Below are 24,091 nucleotides of genomic sequence, written 5' to 3' on the forward strand. Positions count from 1 at the left end.
TATTTGCCAACACGTGGTTTGTTTTTTTGTTTGCTATTAAGTCGGTCTTCATTTATTTTTGTTTTTAGACAGTTGCAGTGCCCTTTGTTTTGTTGTTTGGTAATGAAGGATGTCCATGCAAATGCCCATTTCGCCGCTTGTTTTGTCTAAGGCATCGTCCTTGATGCTCTTGCACACGCTTAGCTGTAGATGTTTTATCCACTCGTTATTTTCGCATTTACTAAATGCGAAACAAACAAGCAAGTCCAACTGTGTTCTCAATTGCTCTGAACTAAACTAGATATTTTTTTTTTTTACCAGGTAACGACCACTGAGCTATATAACTCTTTTTCAGATGCGACCTGGCCACAAATGATAGCTCAAACCAAGTGGTTTATTACGTGGATATCTCTCACAGCCAAATGTTCTAAACGCACGAATCTAAATGTGGAGAGTAAAACGGGAGGCCCCGGAGAGAAATCCACGCGAACACGGGTAGAGAGAGAGAGAGACACGCAAGACTCCAAATATACAACAGGCGTCAGGGTCGAGATCGAACCCACGACCTCCTGCACACCGGGCGAGGTAGTTAACATCTCCTAGCCACCGCGGCGATCTTCATCTTCACCAGGAGCCATTGTCTTTGCACTGCTGGATGAAGCCTTCCAGACGCCGTGGCCGCTGCCACCGCCGTCACGCAAGATCCGTCCCCGCTCCTGCACCCGAGCGTTGATCTCGTCGCTCCATCTCCCCGGCCGGTCATTCCTGCCGGCCGCGTGCATTGCCTTCGGTTGCCATTCGTTGACCATGCGGTTAGTTTCGCCCACTGGCAACTCATCCATTCGCGCGGTCATGTCCAGCTCGAAGCCTACTTTGCGCAAACGAATGTGATGTCTCCGCGTTTCATTCGCTCCCCAAATCGATTGTCTTCTCCTCTTCCTTCTAGATTTGAAGCTTTCGTGACTGCAAGGATTCATATTCTTAGGTTTTTTCGGTAAAGTCACGTAGGTAAAAAATTAAAATTACACGCACCTTTACATCAGCCGCACCTAGTTTACACAACAAAGGCTCATTCCTAACAGCGTGCTTCAGCCGCACCGAACCTCACAAAAATAATATTCAGGGCCTACCTTGGCTTCTCCCACCCTCAACCAGTATATATACAAGGACTGTTTTCTTGGAATTTCTCTTACTTGATGCAGCTATCGTGCTGTGACGGTTCCACCTGAAGACGGAAGCTTGTGTTGCTTCCGAAACGTCGTGATTTTAATTTTTTATTTTACTTTCATTAATTTTTATTTTTTACCTACGTGACTTTACCGAAACAACCTTAGAATATTCTCCTCTTCCTGTCTCTCGGTGTGATTTCAAGTGTGCATCTTCCCTCTGTGCTCCTTTAACGTTGTTTTTATTTATTTATACGTCAATGCCCACGTCTCTGATCCGTATGTCACAGCGGACAATTTCGTGACAATTTAAAGCAACTCTCTCTTGAACTCACTCCTGTCCACCGTAATCCGTTTGATTCAGTTCTACCTTTAATAGTCGACCCTGGTATGCAGTTTGGCTCTGTTGTGTTCGCAAGGCATCTCCCCTCCAACACTGATTTATCTTCAGTCCATCTTCATGGCCTTCTTTGTGAACTTAGCTATGAAGTGAACTTGTGTTTTTTTTCTAGCTTAGCTGGGTGATGTTGCTGATTTAAAGGGGGTAGTTTGAGGACGTCTACTGAAGTATATATGAAATAAATATTCTGTCGTACACGTTCAAGGGTTTTAACGGGAAGCCAGGACGGCAATCTAGCACAGTTCATTTCAATAAGTAGGCAATGTATCGTGTGATTGATCTGAACACCAAACAAAAGCCTTTTCTTCCAGACCAAAGGCTGGCCTTCAATGAACAAAGATAATTTAAATTAAAAGCTATTATTTAATTTCAAACAATTATTCGTTCAAGAAAAAAATTCTTTAAATTATTATATTGACATCACCTCTGATTCCATTGGCTGTCAATGCAGTAATAAAATAAAATAAATTTAATTAAGTTTTTAAAATTATTCTATTGACATCGAGTCAATAACAGTATTGTTAAAGTTAGTCGAGATTTGTTACGTTAATAATATAAAAAAAACATATATATTATGTTTACTTAAAATATCTCTATGCTACCCCAAAGAAGCTCAACACATCCGTCAATAACATTGTCTTAAAATATATGTATGTGCTGTGAAAAAGGGCCATTGCCTGAAACGTCGCCTATTATACATATTTTTCCTTGAAGACCACAGAGTTATTGACGATTTTGTTGGATGTCTGTATATTCACTGTGCTTGTGCACCACTGCCAATGCAGCAGCAGCAGCGTCACCTACATAATTCGATTGATGCAATCCAGGTTGCGAAAGAGTCAATGATGTGTCACGTGTCACAATTAGGTTAAATTCACTTCATGGTTAAATGAAAGAGACCTACTGACTTACACCCAGGGCGGGCCAGTGAAGGGGCCATTCAGGAGATGTTTTAACATCACCCACCACTGACATTAGCTGTGGCTGGGAATCGAACTCAGGTGGGCGAGTTCATCGCGAAGTGAATGAATCAAGGTGACGACTGCTCCCCCTGTCCGCAGGCATCCACTGACAATAAAAGTACAGAACATCGTGTACAAGTATGCATTCACGAACACTGTGAACGTAGCCGTGGTGTCACGGATTGCATACTCCTGAGCTGAGCAGTTCGATCCTCCGGCGCGGCAGTTGAAACAATGGGCAGGTTTATTGACTCCCCCCCCCCCCCACAACGACTTTGCTGTTTTTTCCTGGATTTTTCTGTTTGCGCGTAGTCACTTTAAGATGTTTTCTTGTTCATGTTTTTGTTTGTTGCGGTTGCACCCGAGTCAAGAGCCGAATGGCTCACAGGGCTATACCTAATAAATGAAACTGAAAACTGAAAAAAAAAATCCGCCTCCGTCCACCCTGCAGTGCGAAACTGTTGCACCGCAGTTCACTGTGATCGGCAGGTCGCGCGCGGTGGGGTAAAGTGTGGGGACTCCCACCTCTTCCACGATGTCTTCTTGCCAGCAGGGAAGAGCAGGCCACGACACCCTATAGACGTGCTCTCTAGAGTTTCCTCTCGGTGGAGGTCCTGCCGTCAGCGGCACCTTTCCCTTCACCTTCGATATCATATTTAGGTTGAAATGCTTGTGAACATTTAAACAAGTCTTACATTTGCTGTTTCCTCAAAAAACAATTCCGCCCCCTGCCATCCGCCCACGCCCATCCACGATGGCAGAGAAAGAGAGACTGGCTGAGTGACCTCACCGATATCCTGCCGTTAATCTTATCTCAGAGTGCAAATATAGCCGCAAACAGCAAGCGGTCAGGCGGCGATTCATTATAAATAGTCTACAAAAATGGAATAGTATAAATATGTCAACGCGGGCTCGCATTGTGGATTGTTATACCCTGCTCAGAGCCAAGGACGGTTTCGTCTCTGCCAAATGCTCCGAGGTCTTGCTCATGCAGTGGCACGACAGGGTGGAATAGAGGGCCCACGTTTTTTTCAGCAAGGCAGTGGAATCAATCTTTGTCAATGACTGCACTGGCACATTTCCCACGATTTTTTTCCCATTCCAAAAATTTTTGTTGTGATTTTTATTTGATTGAAAGGCAGTTTGAGGCTGTGTGTGCATGATTATAAGTTAATTAATGATAATGCTTTTTGGACGAAGACGATGATTAGGAAAGTCAGGTAGTGTTACTGATTTCATTGAAGATTCAAAATCTTGAATGGATTTTTCAACACGTTGCCATCTCACGTTTTTTTTTTTTAAACACAATAGGAATATAATTTGGAGGATAAAACGACCGAGTAATAATAGCATTTAAAAGGTTGATATTTATGCATATTTAGCATAGTTTTATTTATTTAAAAAAATGCAAGCAGGTCAAATAGACGAATTAGTGCTGCAGGATTAAATTGTCACGAATTAAATAATCACATTGTCCAACTTCCAATATCGGCGGAGGCCATGAATTTCGAACAACAACAACAACAATCCCATTGAGTGACCCGTTCTAGTGCACTTTGCGCGATGGATGAGAAGTACCACACACTGTTGGTCTACGAAATAAATGAATTTAGGCTTTCACGGTGGGGGGGGGGCGACGACAGGATATCTGACGTGGAATTGGAACGGACACGCTTCCATCATCCACACCCTCCCGTAGGTGGCGTCTCAGACGCAACACCGAGTCTGCGTCAGCACAAGGGGGGAAGAGGAGGAGGAGGGGGGGATAGCCGGGCCACTCTAAGATTTATCACGCGCACTCCTGACGTACAGTACGTGCTGGCCAGCCATGGGACAGGAAGCGTCAGCGCAGATCCCCAAACAGCCGAGTGTGGGAAGAGCTGCGAGCGAGACCCACCGCTTGATGTCAACATCCTGGTTGGCTATAATCGCCTGCCCCCGCCACATCCCTCCGCGTCTCTCGCCGCCCGTCCTGCAGGCACACACACAGGGATGTCCAGCCGCCCCCCCCCCCACGTCGAGCCATTGCAATGCCCCCCACCCACCACTTCGCTCCCGACAAATGTAGCAGCAACTCCTTGCCACATCCTCGGTCAGCACCCCACCCCTCTCCAGCCAGCCAGCCAGCCACCGACCACCACCTCCACCTCCTCCCAACAGCTTCCTCCCATGCTTTGCTGTGCTCCTGCGGGGTGGGGTGATGAGGTTGGTGGTAGTGATGGTGGAGGATGGGAGTTGAGGGGAGGAGGAGTGGTGAGGTGGGTGGGGTAGGGGGGGGGAGAGAATTTGCTACCAAAACCCCCATTTTTCCTTCCACCCGATAGGAAACAGATCCTGTTTAAGCGGTGTTCGTGGGAGGCTACATATAAATAAATAAAAGTCACCGCCTTTCTATTCAGTCGCCGCGTGCGCAAATGTGCATCCACTTGGGCGGCAGGAGCCTCCTCTCGCATTGAACTGCCGTGCGCATCAGGAGTTTGAGGGAGGGAGGGAGGTGGGGTGGGTGGTGGGTGGGGACGGGAGAATCATTGGCCATTAGCAGACGCGGTTACCGGGGCCAGGTGAGCTGCTGCGAGGGAGATCCGCGCAACAACAAAAAAAAGAGGCTGACCGGGAGCGCATTGCACCGAGAGAAAGTCCAAGTCGTCGAGTGAAATTCAAAAGAGCCCCAAGGCGCTGCAGCTCCTGCCGGCGGGGTCGCCCGAGCACTACGACGCGGGCATGGCCCAGCGCACATGGCCTCACCCCGCATGCGAGCGTGCACCGGCCATGGCCCATCGGAGTAAAGCGCTCGGCGGAGGGCAGCGATTGACGACGGCCTCGGCACCGGGAGCGGCGGGGGGGCGGGCGAAGTTTTGCCGTTGCCAGCGCGCACCTCAGCGATGGTTTTGAACGCCAAATTGGTGGCGCTGGCCGTGGCTGTGGCGCTGGTTTCCTTGGTCCTCAACAATGTGGCGGCGTTCACGGCCAACTGGGTCTACCAGAGTCTCGAGGAGGGTCGTCGGCGGAGCGTGGGACTCTGGCGCATGTGCTACGCCGGAACGGAGGCGAACGGCGGAGCGGCAACGCAGGGCGGCGAGACCCCCGGGGAAAGGCAGGAGCAGAGGGGGCCCAGCGTGCCGTGCGTGAACTTGGGGTGGGGGTCTGACCCTGCGGGATACCTGGAGTCGCATGCCACCGTCAAGCGTAAGGCGACTCTTTCGCACCTCCTCTTCCCGTACACGTGGCGACGGCGTTGCTTCACTCGGACGCGCGCAGATTTCGATTGACGCGGCGGTATTATCTCCGCAGCAGAATTGCCGCGGAATTGGTGGTCTCATTAAATGTGCGTACGTACGTATGTGGAATTTCTTTCGCGCCGTACGTAGCAAAACCGTTGCGAATCAGAGGTGCGTGGGTGGGACAACACACTGGACGCCAAAAAACGATTCTAAAGAATGTGTGTCCAATGGAATGTATTTGAGTTGTAATGACAATTCTGCAGGTGTGTGCGGATGAAATTCCGCCTTTCCGACGTGTGCGTTGGGTCGTACCGTTGTGTTCGCCCGCACAGTGCCCGACGTTTGCACTCGACGTGCCCGGGAGCTTCTCCATAGGAACCTGAATTGTTGCGTTGAAATGCATTCGTGAGATTTTGATGTACGCCTAAAGTGGGCTTGGCATTTCTTTTTTTGCTTGCCATGGAGCGAGCCATCAGTGTGTCAAAATTTCCAATCGCAAAATCTTTAACTTCCGTCGCCCTTTTAATTGCAGTGAGTATGTCCAAAGGGGAGCCCCCCAGCTCCCGTGCCATGTGGACGTGCGTCAATGGGCCTGCGTTGGCGAATGAAGTTACATCGGTTTTTAAATAAGTGGAACCATCGTGCGCACGTGTCGTTTGTTCAAACGCCACGCTTCAAACATCACTGCCGCTCAGTTTAAAGAACGCATAACACTCCAGATGTGGTGTAGGATTAGTCGAGACCTTTTTGTGCGGCAGAAGGGATTATAACATGCCGTTAGACTCTCACCTGATCATATAATTATTAATGGACGCAATTGTACTAGAAACGCAAGTCTATAGATTGTCTTATAAGATTTAAAGCTTTCGTGACTGCAGGGATTCATCTTCTTGGTTCTTTCGGTAAAGTCACGTAGAAGGGAAATAATGAAAATAATAAAATAAAATTCTCACGACGTTTCGGCCACAACGCATTGCGTTATTATTTTATTATTTCCCTTCTACGTGACATTACCGAAAGAACCAAGAAGATGTCCGATAAGAGTATCGTTAAACTGCCATGGGAAAGACGTGAACTCCTGTTTTTGGCGTGTGGCAGTTTGTATTTAGATAATTCAGTTTAAGGATTATTGGGACCATCTTGTGAACACAGCATACACACTAAGGTGAACACAAAGACATCCATTGCCTTTAACTAGACGAAATTGTCATCGTAGATTCAGATGAGGGTGAAATGTGAATAGCAACACAAGACATTTGAAAACGTCGTAAAGGAAATAGGGCAATAATGATTGCGGAAAAAAACGTGTGCATCTCACAGCAAATTGATTTACGGGCAATAATATTCGTTAACTTAATCATAGAATGTGGTATTTCTGTTCTGCCAACCACCAGAATCGACATCTTTTGTTGAAAGTGAGTGGGAGTTTATTGCGATTAAAAGTCTCGAGGGAGTAAATTAGTTTTTCAATTGCCCCCCCCCTCCTCCTCCGCCCCCCCACCACCCCCCCCTAAAAAAAGGTCTCCAGGGAGACCTGGGTAGCAGCACCAAGCTGTGCTCATTCACTGTGACAAAAAAATCCTTCATACAAAATCATTTGCTGCAGGCTGTGTGATCACTTCAACTCTGATCGGTCATCGTTGAGATCTGAAATAGTACATTTTGTAAACAGACTAAGTAAAACGATGCGTCTATATTTTTAACAAGGTTCTTGAAAATATTATTTTGTTTCTTATAATCTTTTTTTTTTATTAAGCAAGCGCCTGGTACAGAGCGAGCGCCGCAGGGAGCTTGCAAAAACTTAAAAAAAAATAGATACAGGCTACATCAAGGATATGCAGTGGTGTGCAATTATATCTATTTTTAATGACCTGTTACTGGAATCAAAACGTAGATTTTTTTTTTTAAAAGACAATTTGGCTGTGCATAGTATAGAAAATTGCAGGTTGATGAGAGATTGTGGTGAATTAGAGTGGACTTTATCCAGCAGTGGATTGACCACGGCTAACAATGATAGTCAAAACTTGATTTGAAGCTTTCGTGACTGCAGGAATTACTCTTTGGTTCTTTCGGTAAAGCCACGTAGGAAGAAAATAAATGAAATAACAGAATACGACGTTTCGATTGCAACACGAGCAACCATCAGCAGGTAAGAATGAATGAGAAAACAAAAATAGTAAACTTAGAAATATAATGCAATACAACACAGAGAGTCGGCTAACACAACAGTCAACACCCCACCTGGTTGATTACGTTCTTCCAAAGATCGCTACATTTCAGAGAGAGACAAAACACAGACACGGAGGCACATCGACAGACACACAAGCAGAGAGAGATTCACACAGAGACAAACAGAGAGAGACACACACGTAGACTCTATGTATTTGTTGTCCTTCCCCCGCACCTCCGATTCGCACGGTTGGCTATGTACGGCGCGAAATGAGTTAAACATACATACATATACACATACGGTGCATTATGTGTCACATTTTCCTGAATATTGGAATCGCTCGCATGGCCTGAGACAACGATGGAAGCCATAAAGTGGATGGACGCCAAATCCTGTATCCCAAAAGAGCCTCTTTAGGGTCCATTCAGGGCACCCTCGAGTGGAGGCCCTTCTACCAGCAGTGCCGTGGGCAAGACATTGCAGGGCTGCACCTTCACATTTTTACAGCACATGGGAAGCTTTGTGAATCTCTTGCAGAATTGGCACGTGGCTGTTGACAGAGATGCAATTGACTCTGCGCGAAAGTTGCTCAGGAGTGAGTGCGCTGACCAATATTGCCACCTTGTAAGCCGCCTGATGTGGGGACGAAGTGAAACGTGAGGTGGCCGGGTGAGTTCAGGGGTTGCCTGAGCCAGCACCGCTAAGATTCTGGGTTTGAATCTGGGTTCGAATCGTGGTCGCAGACAGGTCGCCAATCACGAAACAGTTTTGGTTTTATTTCGATTTAAAGCTTTCGTGACTGTAGGGATTCATCTTCTTGGTTCTTTCGGTAAAGTCACGTAGAAGGGAAGTAATAAAATAATAAAAATAAAACATTTTTATGTTTCGATTTAAAGCTTTCGTGACTGCAGGGATTCATCTTCTTGGTTCTTTCGGTAAAGTCACGTAGAAGGGAAATAATAAAATAATAAAAATAAAACATTTTTATGTTTCGATTTAAAGCTTTCGTGACTGCAGGGATTCATCTTCTTGGTTCTTTCGGTAAAGTCACATAGAAGGGAAGTAATAAAATAATACAAATAAAACATTTTTATGTTTCGATTTAAAGCTTTCGTGACTGCAGGGATTCATCTTATTGGTTCTTTCGGTAAAGTCACGTAGAAGGGAAATAATAACATAATAAAAATAAAACATAATAAAATGCCCTTCGTTTTGGGTTGAAATTCCATCCCTGAAAATTAAACATTACCACGGGCCATGTAATTCTGCGCCCTTGGGGGAAGGGGAACAAAATGTGAAATTTGCCTCGGGCCCGACACCAAGGTGGACCTCAACAATGGGCCAATTCTTTTGTCGCTAATGAAAAAGGAGGCGCCACGTGGCATTCTGCCCTGGGTCCTCGTTTCATGAAATGATGCCGAGAGCACGACTGGAATAAAAATTGGGAACAAAAAACTAAAAGAGAGAAAGTGAAAATTAGCAATGTGGCAGTTCTGGTTACCCAAGTTTGACGTCAGTGAAAAAGAGCACGCTTGCTCATCGGATTTCTCCAGGATAAATAACGATTCTGAGAGATTCTGAAGTTATAGGGCCAGGAGTACGGAACCTTTCCTTACTGAGGGCTGAGTAGGGCTTTCAGATATTTTTGGTTGGCAACCACACATTGACACAAACCGAGACCTCGGTCACTCCTGTCACAGCAAGACGCTCGTGCAACAACAGAAGTGACCGAGCATATTAAAATTAGAACGCGGTGTTTGGGAGGTAAAAAAAGAAATTCCCCTAAAGTTTGTGATTATTTCGACAAAGTGGCTTTAGAGTGACGGATACATTTTGGTTAAGAGGCATTTACATTTTTAGGCAGTGGTGGTGCTCACCCTATTCTTTTTAGGGACCCCTCGATGTCATGAATACAATTCGGGTGAGATGACGAGAGATATAGATAAGATATGTAGAGATGATGTGAGGTAATATACAATATCTACCGTTGTAAGATAAAAAATTAGAGATGCAGACAAGATAGAAATGATGGCATTGCCATTGTAAATATAATACGATCATTAGCCTTTGCGTGTGCCGATGATTTGCTTACACATCTCTATTTTTTAAACCCTTTATATTAAGTTCGCTTGCTTTTTTAGGACCGTGCAAATCTTTCGGTCGTTTTTAACCCACTTCCCGTGATCCAATCGAGCTGACATTTTGCACACAGACTCGTTGTGCGTGACAATGCATTTTCGTGAAAAAGATTTTTCCAAAATTTTACACTGTTTAGGGAATTTTTTTAAAATATTTAATTACCAATTGTTTAATGCTGCCAGACAATCATCTGACCCATAGGTGGCAGCCATCTCAAGCCAGAGGACGAGAGGACTCTAGCCGCCCCGATGCCACGCATATAAAGGATTTATAGTGAAAAACTTTGTTTTTACGGGTTTACTTGTTCCCCGTGAATTTCAGGGCAACATTGAGCCTCCTTGCTGTGCCCTAAGCCTCCGCTCGCTTTCTCATTCGCAGTGCCACCACTGTTGGTCGGCCTCACGTGGGCCGGCTGTGACCCATGGGCCCCGTTTTGAGATTTTTGTTTTGCCGCTGTCACCAAACCCCCCACCCCCCCACAGTGCAATTCGACATGATGCGGGGGTGCAACCTGATTGCGAGTGCTGCCCTCTTCCTCGGCTTGCTGCTCTACGTGTTCGCGTGGGCCCGGTCGCCCTGCCTCAACCCCAACACCGACTGGTGGGAGGAGGCCATGGCGGGTACCTTCCAGCTGGCATGTGAGTGGTGGGCACCAAACTTAATTTGGAGCTTTCGTGACTGCAGGAATTATTCTCTGGTTCTTTCGGTAACGTCACGTATCAAGATAAAATAATAAATTAAATTCAATACTAGCATACGACGGTTCGATTGCAACACAAGCAATCATCATCATGTGGGCACCACTCTGTAAACATACAAAACTATAAAAGATAACAATAGGGTTTCTCCCCTTTTTTCTGGCAACAAAACTGAAACCTTTTACGAGGAAACATGTCTGCATTAACCACAATACATGTGGTCAGAATCCCCCCCCCCAAAAAACATACTCTGTCCTTGAAACTGAACACCGTTTGAGACTAGGCTCAAAAGAAAGCTGTCTCTGGTGTAGACCAATCAGTTTCAAGGACAATGCATATATGATCAGAGTGTGTTTTTTTGTTTGCATTCTGACCAAAAGTATTGTGGTTAATGCAGACATGATTCTTTGTAAAAAGTTTTCAGTTTTTTGGTATTGGCTAAAGAGGCCTCATGATTTAGTTTAAAAAATACATTCACGCTGTTGCCCTCCGCACGTTTGTCCGCGGTTATGGAGGCGTGCGGAGGAGGAGTGGTCAAATGGCTGTGGGATTTAAATAATAATAACAACAACAACAATAACAACAATAACAATATAATTTAATGGTCTACAAGCGAGTCACCCGGAATGCTCCCGTGCTCGTCGCATCTCGTCATCTTAGCAGCGGGAGTTTGAGTCTGCATAGCACTGGGAGGATGGGTGACCCACCATCAATGCACGACGGGCGCATGGGTGGTGGTCAGCAGATGACAGTGCAGACACATCCATTGCTATTCTGCACTTGTACACTCGAGAAAAGTGGAAACAAATTGCGAAATGTGCGGTGCACACCTACGGGCTACCTGCCCATGGATCGTGACGACGACGACGATGACGATGACGATGACACTAGCGCGTCTGTGCTCCCCCGGACCTTCAGCAACCCGCACTGGCCAGCATTGTATGTGGTGAAGTATGGTGAAGTATGGTGAAACACAGTAACTGCCACAACCCGCACGGCAGCACATGTACGTGCACACGCCGCATTGGTCAGTTCGGACTGGTGCAGTGTGTGTCCAGGACCGATTCAGAAATCACTCGCCGCTGATGTTAGACGTGGCCAGGATTTAAACTCGAGTCACCGGGTTCATAGTGCGGTGTGCTAGCCACTGCCCAACCGCTGCACCCGTACGGGATTTAGATGTTAATCAAATCACACCCACCACAGTGGCGAGATGAATACTCCCTCGCCTGGTATGCAGCAGGTCATATGTTAAATTCCTGACCCTGACGCCTGTATATTTGTAGTTTGCATGTTCTCCCCGTGGTCACGTGGATTTTTCTCCGGGTCCTCCAGGGTTTTCCCTCCACATTTAGAAGCGTGCGTGAAGAGTGTTTGGCCGCTCGACATTTGCACGCGATGAGCCACTCCGTTGAGCTGTCATTTGTGGCCAGGTCACTTTTGAAAAAGAGCTACACAGCTCAGTGGGCTGTACCTGGTAAAATAAAGATAAAGAAAGAGAGTTATCAGTGTTTTGAAATAAAACAAAGCAACCAATTTATAGATAAAACTAAGAAACAATCAAAAATGCTGATAGGAACCTCCTGGTTACACCAGCCCACAGGGGATTATTGTGTCCGTCCGTCCATCGTGCAGGGAGGGGCTGGGTGGGGAGGGAGGGGCTGGGTGGGGAGGGGCTGGGTGGGGAGGGAGGGTCTGGGTGGGGAGGGGCTGGGTGGGGAGGGTGGAGCTTGGTGGGTAGGGGCTGGGTGGGGGCTGGGAGGGGTGGGGCTGGGTGGGGAGGGGCTGGTCACCCCGTGGTGCCCTTATAAAACTCAACGTTTAACCTACTCACGCCGGCTTGTGCCCGCCCTCACAGTCGGGCATATTTGCGGAATACACCACGCCGCCGTTGACCCTGGCCATTGACCAAGCAACCCAACGTTCCCACCAGCTCCCTCCGCAGGAATGTGTTGTATGGCACACACCTTCGGCATCAGTGTTCTCTCCACCACTGGATGAAGTGCTCTTGACTAACGCTTCACGTACGGAGCGAGACGTCGGACATCGTGTACAGAGGAGCACGTGGTACAAACCCAAAAACGCATCGGAGAGCCGTACAACACATCCGCGGGGGGGGAAAAAAACTCCGCAGATTTCCTATCGCCTTGCTTAAAATAGACACAGCAATGATTCATACGAGGTACGTGCACAGATCAATGGTGAGTACCTATTACTGGTGCTTCCTTCACTTGATCATCATAAATAGCCACGGCCAATCCACTGCTGGTTCAAGGACTTCCCCCAAGCTGCCGCCGCCACCTCTCACGATCCCGCGATGTAAATAATCCACCCAGCAGCTGCACACGAACCAATTGAATCGCTCCATCTCCTCGGTGGCCTTGCACCTCGAGTGTGCGTTCCATCCCTTGGCCGCCGCTCCGTTATTATGCTTGCCCATCGTCCGTTAGGCCGTGTTGTGTCCTGCCCAAGCACGCTCTTCTGTCTGAACGTCGTTCACGGACCTGCGTAGGTTCTCCAATCCACTCCCTCCTCCTTCTGTCTCAATGCAATTCCCAGCATGCAACTCTCAACGCTTCTCTGCGCACTTTTCTTGCTCCGTGAACGACGACCGCGCCTCGGAACCGTGTTGCGGCAGGCGGCGCGAGCGGTCGCGTACGATGACCGTTATCAGTGGCTTGCTTGCAAAGGTCACGTGTCGGGAAACACGGGGGCCAGCAGCTGCAAGTACCTTTACTAGGGTTAGAGGGCTGCTATCAGATGGAGGGCGGTGTGGGTGGGTGGGGGGGAGAAACCAGGCCTGCCCCTTTCCTTCTCTCCCACCACCCCTCTCCTCTGCTTGCTCTGGGGCACTGCTGCTGCAGTTTGCAGAATAAAAAAACAAACGTGCAGCAAATCTGGTTCATCTGTGCGAAAGGGGTGACTTGTCTCAGGGGGGGAGGCTGCGCACGCACGCACACACGCAGCGCACACACGCAGCGCACACACTCGCCCGCGCGCACGCACGTGGTGTGTGCGCGGGCGCGCTGACATGGATGAGCGTAAATAAAAGGCGGCCCACTCAGGAAGACACCTGGCTTCGTGCAGCTGCGCCGAAGGGCCAACCCCCCCCCCCCCAGTGTGATTTTCTTCTTTGGCTGGTTATCGTGCAGTTCAAATTCTTCTCACTTGTTACATAACGCACATCGCACACCGAGCAATGTAAGACGGTGTTTTTTTTTATTGCACCAGAGCCTCCATAAAATGTACCATACGGGCACGAGCGGGCTTTGGTAGTTTCAAATCCGCGCTTGAAAAATATTCCCCCAAAGCGTGCCTTTTCATAATGCATTCCCTTTCATGTTGTTTTCGAATATTTGATTGCGTAATTTTGCTCGCAGACCATGCCCTGGTGGATTTCTTTTAGTTGTTATTAGGCTGTGCCACAACGTGAAAAATTGCCGAAATTCCTTTGCAAGCCTCACCAGGGCACATGTGTGGGTTATTTGCATGCCTCTCGTGTCTACCCTACACACCAGCCTAAAAAGGCAGAAAGCATTTTCATTTGAAATTCCACAGCGGCAAAACAGCAGCACGCCTCCAAGCCACCATATATTGGTCACATGATAGTATTCATTATCAGTGGTCAAACGTAAAGGAGAACTGACTAATCTTTTCCACTGGCACACCCGTGCCGTGATGGGGCCGTACCGAGCCCCCCCCCTTGTTTAACCACTGCAGAAGCTGAGCTGTCACGCTCGGGAAATCCACCGAGTCAGCTGGTGTTTTACCGCTTTCATATGTTAAGTGACGCATTCTGTGCGTCACATGCACCGAAAGCGTCACTAGACCCGCCCCTGGCCCTGCTTGGCCCAGAACCAGATTATGGCAAAGAATGACATTAATAGGAGAACATTAATAGGAGAACGACATTAATAGGAGCACGACGTTGAAAAGTTAGAGCAATTATAAATGAACCGTGTCAGTCTTCTGTATGTGTTACTCCCACCTCTTCGCCGTTTCAATGCAATGTTTATTTGTTATATGGAAAATCCCATTTAGCCAATTACTCAGCTTGCTTCGGTTTCAATGGCCCGCAGCCACTAACAACAACAGAGTTATTGTCGAGGTCGACAGGAGCCCAGCCATCAGCCAGCCAGGACATTCTAGACACAAATAATTTTTAGTGTTAGAATTCTTGAATTAAAAAAAAAATGTACGTGATTATTTTCTTACAGTTTTTATTTTGTTATTAGCGTGCGATTAGAGGGCACACGCATGTTGAATGCCACCATTCAAAACTGCTGAAGAAAAGTCGACCTGGGCGCAGGGCGTGTCGCGGCCAGAAGCGACGGTGTCTGATGGTCAAGAAGAATAATAATAACGACGGCAGTGGCAGCCAAGGAATGGAACGCATCTTAAAGAATCCGTCCATCGTGGAGATGGAGCGATAAAAAAAAAATCGGTTCATGCTCAGGCGCTCGGTGGATTATGACATCGCAGCAGCATTGCGGGAGGTGGCGGCGGTGTCAGCGGCGGTGGTGGCAGCGGCAGAAGCGACGGCGGCTACTTTTGGGAGGCTTTCATCCGGGCCAGGAGATTTGACCACGGCTGGAGATGATGACGACGATTCACGAACAGATACGACGTCGAGTTTGCAGGCGCAGATGCAGCACATGCGTCGTTAACGATCGCGGCTCGGTGTTTGGTGGCTGGGTTAGCGGGGCGGGGGAGGATGGGGGGGGAGGGGAGAGGGGGCTTTTGTGAAAGAGAAGCTTGGCTTGTGCGTGGAAAGACGAATCGAGCTGCGCCGCGCTCTTGCAGCCTTTGTTTGCACGGCGGCCTCGTCCGAGGCGTCTGAATGCGGGTGGCCGTTGACTGCTAATATTAGTCCCACTGCGCCAGTTCGCGGGAAACAGCTAAAAATACAGCGACTCGGGGGCGTCAGGATATCCTCCGCTGCCGCCACAGGATGTAACTTGCTACGGCGTGGGGAGGGAGGAGGACGCTTGGACTTGGCACTGCCGCGGAGAAGCAGCGCACGCACGCAGCGCGCACGAGGCGCTCCAAAACCAATGCTCGTCCTTTTGTCGCGCCGGCCGCGGTTGCTATCCAGTGCCTCCACTTTTCGCGAGAGATGCCAAGGAGCGCGAAGGTGGTGCGGGGGATGGCAGGACGGTGTGTGTGTGGGGGGGGGGGTATGATAAAGAATGATTCCCCCGGTGGTTATTGCTTAAATTAGAGATAGGATCTGAAAAACTCGTCTCCCCACCACCACCACCACCACGAACCACCAGAGCCATCTCTAGGGTACGGCGGACCGGGGTGCAATACTTGCGGTTGAGTCTGAAGGCATCTGGGGGGCCCACACGGTGTGGTTTGCCCCGGGCCCCACACCCCCCACCCCACTTTGGTAGGTCAGATAAGTGTTACTGTATTACAGGTGCAGTTAAAGGTGCAGCCCTGCAAATTGCTTGATCATGTCCCTGCCGGCGGAAGGGCCTTCACTAGAGGGAACTCGGGAGAGCCATTCTTGAGTGTATTTGGCCTGCTGTTCCACGCTGGCGGGATGTCGACAAGGAAGAGGTGGGGGTTGGGGGGGAGTTCCCACACTTTATTCCATCGCAGGCAATCCGTCGCCCCGACCTCTGCCTTACACCACATCGGCATCCCCCACTGTGCTGTTCATTGTAATTATGTGGGGTGCCACGGTGGCGAAATGTTAACTGCCTCGCCTGGTATACAGGAGGTTGTGGGTTCGATCCCGACCCTGACGCCTGCTGTATATTTGGAGTTTGCGTGTGTCTCTCCCCGTGGTCGCGTGGATTTTCCTCCGGGTCCTCCGATGTTTTCCTCCACATTTAAATTCAACTCGCGTTTAGAGTATTTGGCTGCTATGCATTTCCACATGATGAGCCACTTCGTTGAGCTATCGTATGTGGCCAGGTCGCTTCTGCATAAGAGCTATATAGCCCAGTGGGCCTTACATGGCAAATAAAAAAAATGTGAATAGTTTGTTTATATTTCAATTATATATCACATTTTCAGATATACTTAGTGGCCGCTGATTCAGTGCTTGAGCCTCCTGTTCGTGCGCTAGCTCATGGGAATTTCAATGTTTCACCTTCGCCACAAGCAGCACTTACGTCACCTGGTGGAAGGCAAGACGAGCGTGGCCCCAAAAATACAGTGCCGTGATTTTTGTCCAAATTTGTGTGTTAGATTTGAAGTTTTCGTGACTGCAAGGATTCATGTTTTTTTCGGTAAAGTCACGTAGGTATAAAATAAAAATACGTTAAATCACGACGTTTCGGAGGAAACACAAGCTGCCAAACACAAGCTGCCTCCGAAACGTCGTGATTTCATTTATTTAAATGTTTTACCTACGTGACTTTACCGAAAAAACCAAAGAGTACACATTTGTGTGGCCATCTCTCAGCCACATCCAAAACTACATTTCGGTGGGGGGAGGGTTGGTTATGGGAGAGGGGAGAGGGTGCAGTCACCCACAACACCCACAGCGCCTGCGCGCTTGGATCGAGAGCGCTAAATTTAATCCCTCCGTCGTAATGGGCCCGCTGGGATGCGTAAATAACACAACAGGAAAATCGTGAATGCCCGAGCTGAAGGCATTATTCATTTATTTATTTACCCAAGAAAGCCTCCTTTTCAGAAATGTCCCGCTAAAGTTGTGCAGTTGAGGGGTCGACGTTTGCATGTGTGAACGCAGTTGAGTAACTTATGGGGTCATTTTTTTTTATTTTGACTGTGACGCCCTCGTACATTATGTGCTTCTGCGGCCGTGTGAAACGCTCCTCCTTGCGATATTAGGAAGACACTGGAGTTATGCACTTTTAAATCTAGATTGAAAAGTAATTTCTTTAGAACTGCTTTTTGGTGTTTTGTTGGTTGTCCTTCACTCGCACCTCTGATTATGACGGTTGGCTACGTATGGTGCGAAAAAAGTCCAACATACATATATTACTACAGTATTTGTATTTTAGCAGGTAAGGCCCACTGAGCTGTATAGCTCTTTTTCAGAAGTGACCTGGCCACAAATGGTAGCTCAACGAAGTGGCTTGTCACGTGGAAATGTACAGCAGCCAAATTACTCTAAACGTGCGTTTCTAAATGTGGAGGGGAAAAAACCGGAGGACCCGGAGAAAAATCCATTTTACCACGTGGAGAACACGCAAACTCCAAATATACATACCTCAGGGTCGGGATCGAACCGACGTCCTCCTGTATACCAGGCGAGGCAGTCAACATATCGCCACCGTGGCATCCACGTACATACATGGCCCCATTTTTTTTATCCCACATGGCTCTATTGCGTTGTTTCGAATGAGGTCACGGGATCTCTGACATTCCACCGTGAAGCAGACGGTCCTCTCATTCGCGGTTAACTATTAACCAGGGCGGCCACGGGGCTCGGAACCGCGAGTCTCTTGCATCGAGCGGCACGCGCGAGCGCTCGGCCACATCACGCCGCCCCTCCCTTTACGCTTCATTCGAGACCGTCGTGTTTACAGCCCGAGCTACAACAAAACCCATATAGGGCTTCTTCATAAATAATTCGTGCCGGGAGTATTTCCAGCGAAGTTACAGAAAAGGGGGGGGGGGGACATGAAAAAAAAGACTAAAACTGGACGTCCAGTTTTTACGGGAGAAGACGAAACATTTTGAGAAGGAGCCAAGTTTGGAGGCTTTGGCGAAGCCGTGGATTTTATTGACTTGTAGGGGGAGACTGGCCAGGATGCTCAGGTTAGCACCTATGCCCCCGATGGAACCGAGCCACGGGCCACACACAATTCCTCTGTTTAAGGACCTCGACTGGAACAATCCACAGCGATCCGCGATCCAAGTCCAACGCTCCTCTGTGAACGCAAAGGAAACTCATCACAAGTGGAGAATACGGTTCACGGTTGGGAAACAAAATAGAATAAACGACACAGGACGGTGAGCTGCTGTTCACAAACAGCTGTTCACAAACAGCAGCTAGGCACTACCCTCATTCATGCCTTGCATGCATGTAATGTGACCACCACATTGCATGTACAATGCTCAGCCACCAAGCTCAACAAGAGCTGATGTCCGTGGCCTTTCTGGAATGACCACATTTTCACTCTTCTCGAGTTGGTAGCCTAAATAAGAATTTTTTTTATATAATACGTAACATCTTTCATACAAAATACGGTAGTATTAAAAAACATGATTGCGTTTTTTTTCTGATGGAGTTCATGCGTTATGGATTGTTTTTAGGTTTATTAGGCTGCGGCAAACGTCATGGGAAATTGCCACAATTCCTTTTCAGGCCTCACCAGGGCACATGCATCGGTAATTTGCATGCCGCTCATGTCTCCTCCGGTCACTAGCCTAAGAGGCTGAAAGTGTTTCCATTTGAAATCTCACAGCGGCAACATAGCGGCACGCCACCACCCCACCAACACATTGATTAGAGGTTTGAAATTGTTATTGCCGATCAACCGTATTGGATAGCAAGCATTTTTTGTTAGTAATTCGTTAAAACCAAAGAGAGCCGCGATGCGATGATGCTCCTCGATAAACAACGACATCAGGAAGCAGCAGTCCTTAGAGAGCCGCATGCGGCTATGGATCCGCAGGTATGGGAGAACTACCGCCCGTTTTCGACGGACACATCCGAGGCGCCGGCTCGTTCTTTGTTTGTTCCCCCGCTGCGGCAAAGCCAACCGACACCGTTCTCTCTCGCCTGCAGGCTTCGTGCTGGTGATCGGTCTGGCCACGTTCTTCCGCGTGGGGCCCTACACGCAGCTGGCGTGGTCCTGCTACGTGGAGGTGGTGGCGTGCCTCCTGGCCACCGCCGCCGCCGCCATGCTCATCTGGGACGTCATGCAGCTTCCCGACGAATGCCTGCCTCCGCGGCAGAACATCATCATCCGCCACCCGCTGCCATCGCCCTGCCCGCCCAGGCCCAACTTCCAGAACGAGTACGTGGAGACTCCCTGCTAGTGCCCGCTAGCCCCGCTGGCCCCTGCGAAGGGTCTCGGTAAGGAGAGGGGGTTGCCACCTCTGAGGTACACGCGCAAAACCTGGACATATCATGGGAAGAAGAATATTTCGCAACACCGGAAGAGGGGAGCGCTACGCGCAAACGCATTGTCTCGAGCGCTGCATGATTACGCGATGGACAAAAGCCGGGACTTTTCATGCACCGGAGAAGACTTGTAGATTTCCCAGGACGGTGACCTCGACAAGAAGACGATGCTGGAAAAAAACACCAGGACAGGTGGCAACCCTTGGTCTCGGCCGGAGGTGTTTTACATCAGAAGGGCAGAAACATTTCCCCTGCTCCCCCCGGCTGCCACCACCTTCCCCCCCCCCCCCCGCCGACTCCACTGCTTCGACAGCTCCCGCGACGACGAGGGATTAGAGGAGCCAAGTTTGGTTGGTCCTACCGTGGTGGCAGGACTTGAAAGTGTTTCGGCGAGGGCCCGCGAGGAACGAAAACGAGCGATTCGATTGGACAGACTTCTCTGCCACCTGTCGCTTCGTGGCGATTTGACAGATCCCCGTGGTGGTTTGCCCGATGGGCCTTTATGCAAACTCGCATGAGGTTGTGGAGGGGGGAGGGGTGGGGGGCTCACGGTGTCTCACGCATGCGGAACGTCCACTGCGTGAGTGCGGCTCGCGTGGGAGAAATCTCATCGCGGGCTCGCCGTCCTGAGAGGCGCGCGTGCCCTCCGTGTATGCAATTATTTATGGTATAAAACACGCGCACACACGCACGCACGCACACGCGCGCACACGCGCGCACACGTCTGTTTGCCATTCAGAGGGTGCCATGTCCCACCGTTCAAAGTAAAGAACGCCATCGTTCTTTTCCGCGCTACGTATGGTGCGAAAGAGGTTCAGCGAACATACGTCGTTCAACAACTTCATGAATCTGTCGAGCTTTACAGACCTGGTCATTGGCTCATCCATTCTACCAAGTTGCTGGTCACAATCGGAAAGCAAATTCACTCGTGTTTTCTTCAATTATTATACCAAATAAGACGTATTGGCGGTACGCCGGCCCTCGTAAAACAATCTAAAATCTATATTTGCACCGACATTCAGTCTTCCGACTGCTTCGACATGACGAGAACTGATTTTGACGCACGATCTCGCAAGTTTTTCGGAACAGGCTTTGCGAATCGCGGGTAAAATAAATAATAATTGCGAAAAAAAAATCGCTTTTTTTCTTTTACATATATACCACCCGCCACCGGTGTTCCGCCAATACGTTCAAATGTCAGCCCTTTGCTGGATGATGGTCTCCCCGTGCCACGTCCAGCACAGGTCTGGCTTGCTTTGTCGTCGTCACTTTCACCACGACGATCGTTGTCACGCCGCCGTGGTTGGGCAGGCGGAGCGGACGAGCTCGGAACGGCTTCAAAGTCCCACGCCACTGACGTCAGATCCCTGGCCGGGATTCGAACTCGGGTCGACCGGGCGCGGATCGTGATGCAGACCACGAAGCCGCCGCTTAAATTGAAGCTGGGCGGCAATGGGTTCTCAACTTTAAAGGAGAGGTTTGTGTTGTTGTCGTTGTTGTTGTTGTTTTTTTGTTTAACTCGTGGAGTAAACTCAATGGGAAAACAGTTCTCCGGTAGCTTTCGTACAATTAGATGAAACTGCGATCTTAATTGAAAATACGTTGACAAAGATCTCAAGGGGATGATGGTGCAGAGCAACGCAGCGTCCGTGTGCTGCGATTCTGCTCGTACGTCAGACCCTCGAGTTTTGCTGCAACTGAACATCGAGCACATCCGTACGACGAAAAAAAACGCAACTAATATTGTGTTAAACAACTAATATTGCCAACGGATTTTCGTTACCTTTTTACCAACTGGGTCTGAATGAAAACGAATGAAAACAAATGAAAACTCGGAGGCTCGTGGCAGTTGAACTTTTTTTAGCGAGGGAGGTGGTTGGCAGGGGGAGGGGGGGCAGGGGGGGGGTCAAATGACGGCCCTTGCTGTCGGCGAACAATGGACTATGGATTACGGAAGTTTGGAGAAGCAACTTTTATACCCACGGGACTTGCCAGACAACAACCACAGCCCCCTTACCCACCTCCGCCTTACCCCCCCCGCTGCCGCCAGCCCACCAACCTTTACTTGCTGCAAGAGTTTGTCGAACGCACAGAGAATTATACGAGATGAGGTATCGTACGAGATTCTACGTAACCGCCAAGCACCCAATGAGGCGCCGCTGATGGCACGGTGATGCTATGGCCCCGGCCGGTTTTTCGCGCAACTGTTCAAACGGCGAGACCTGTCCCAATGATTCTGCCGCGCCTGTTGTGTGTGCATATCCCTGTGCATCTTCGTGAACGATAAAAAAACATTGTTTTTAACCAGGTAAGGTCCACTGAGCTTATACGGCTCTTTTTCATAAATGGTAGCCAAATGAAGTGCCCTTTCTCCGCACCTCCGATTCGCACGGTTGGCTACGTAAGGTTGGCTACGTATGATGCGTGAGAAAGAACATACGCACATGTGCATACATACAAGTGGCTTATCATGCGGAACGTCAATTCTGTACGAAGGTGCAATTTGAAACGAGCGTGCTTGCAGCCACATTTCCAGACACGTTCTGCATCAGGGGCGGACACTTTAGGTGGATAAACTCCAGCTCCGGAAATTAAAATATCGGGTTGACTGTCATGCAACGTATAGGTAGCACTTACCACAATGCAGCGGTAAGTGCTGCCCCTTTACCACGTGTCGACCAGAGGTGGCTTGAAGGGATCGCAGGGAGTAAGCCCGTGATATCTGCTTCCGTGGGCTGGGGTCACACTGCTCTGGGAAAGATCCGAAAGGATACTTTGACTTATGACGCCACCGCCAGCAGCACAATCGGGATAACATTTGGGGGGGGGGCGGGGTGTGGAAGGGAAATGACAACAACAAAATCAGTACAGGGGCTGAGTGAGAGTTCAAAAGTTCATAAAATTGTTTGTCTTACAGTGTTAAAACGCACACTGCATTTGTGACCTACGTGTGTATGTTGAACTTCTTTCGCACCGTACGTAGATAACCACGCTAATTGGAGGTGCGGGCGAAGGACAACAAACTAAACACAAAAAAGCAGTTCTGAAGAAATTCGTTTTCAATATAAATAAAGAAAAAAAATGCATAGCCTCCTGTGGCTTCCTAATATCGGAAGGAAGAGCATTCCAGACGGCCACAAAAACGCATCTGAAAAAGCACGCGATGCGGCGACCGATAAAAAACGGCAAAGCAGCAAGCGTATGCACGAGATGCACAGCAGCGCACAGGCAACGCAGAGGGGACGGTTGAGAGTAGATTGATGTCGGAGCTGAAATCTGAGAATCACAATTAAGCGACATTCATCTGAGGAGCCGGGACAGCCACTGCATCTTTTACCGTCGGTCGAAAACAATCATTACCCCCCACCCCCCCCCACCGTGTTCACTCTGAGCTTTGAGATACTGATTGAAGGAAAAAATGTACCTTTACTTTGCACAAGGATGAGGTGAAGTTAAGGTGTTCACACTTTATTTATTAACGTTATTATAAAGGCTACCTAACATTCAATAGTTTTGCTATCTCGCACTCTACGTATGTTGCCCACCTGCAGTAGAGTTGGACTCGCTTCCGGTTCAGCATCCTGGGAGGACAAGGAGCCGACAGACGTGGGCGGTTAGCAAACTTTGTAAAAATAGCAAAAAAAAAATAACCGTGTATTATAGTATTTAAATCGGTGGGCTGTTATAATCGTTGGACTGTTAATGTAACAATGGTTTAAAACTTTAAGCCGTTGGGCAATAAGCAGTTTTGAGAATGGCATATCAAGGGGTTAGCAAAGACAAATAAGACAAAGACTCCCCCCCCCCCCGGTATAGCCTTAACAGGCTGTTGGGGGCAAGTGCTGTTAGCGAGCACCTATGAAGGCATCGACTCATTCAATGTCACCCGCAAGAGCAAGGCGCCATGTCACGACTGGTAGGCAAGTAATGACGCATCGATTCAAATATAAATTCGTACCCTCAAATCGATTACTTAAGGACAAATGCAGAAGTCACGCGAATTTTTATTTTGCGATACTGCGTTGGCAGTGCCTTCAAAGGAAAAGTATGTGACAGTTTTAGGAAATGGGGCCTATGAAAGAGGGCCTATTATATATTTGTTTCCTTTCAGGGCCACGCAGGGATGTGTTGAGATGTTGCAAACGTTACAGTTAGGATAATGGAGCCAAGGACAGAAAGCATGACGAGACAGAGCAACACGAGAGCACGGACGAGATGGTTAAAATTAAACAACGGCAATTGATGTTGAATCGAATCGTGATCCTGTATCGTTAGGAGTAAAGGGGGCGGGAGCGAGGGGT

At 48.6% G+C, this 24,091-nt stretch overlaps 1 protein-coding gene and 1 long non-coding RNA gene across 2 annotated transcripts; one reads left to right on the top strand and one right to left on the bottom strand.

Annotated features, from left to right (window-relative positions):
* Positions 1 to 5,035: 5,035 nt before the first annotated feature.
* Positions 5,036 to 21,625, top strand: TMEM204 (transmembrane protein 204). Its single transcript, XM_078604955.1, has 3 exons — positions 5,036 to 5,693; positions 10,520 to 10,675; positions 19,452 to 21,625. The coding sequence occupies exons 1-3, from the start codon at positions 5,390 to 5,392 to the stop codon at positions 19,703 to 19,705; spliced, it is 714 nt and encodes a 237-aa protein (XP_078461081.1). The 5' UTR covers positions 5,036 to 5,389; the 3' UTR covers positions 19,706 to 21,625.
* Positions 18,413 to 23,602, bottom strand: LOC144726336 (uncharacterized). The gene is made up of 2 exons (XR_013587265.1): positions 22,428 to 23,602; positions 18,413 to 18,591 (listed from the first exon to the last, which is right to left on the bottom strand). It is a non-coding gene; the product is annotated as an uncharacterized LOC144726336 (long non-coding RNA).
* Positions 23,603 to 24,091: the final 489 nt, after the last annotated feature.

This window comes from Lampetra planeri, chromosome 23 (assembly GCF_965212315.1).
Source record: "Lampetra planeri chromosome 23, kcLamPlan1.2.h2, whole genome shotgun sequence".
Taxonomy (NCBI): Eukaryota; Metazoa; Chordata; class Hyperoartia; order Petromyzontiformes; family Petromyzontidae; genus Lampetra; species Lampetra planeri.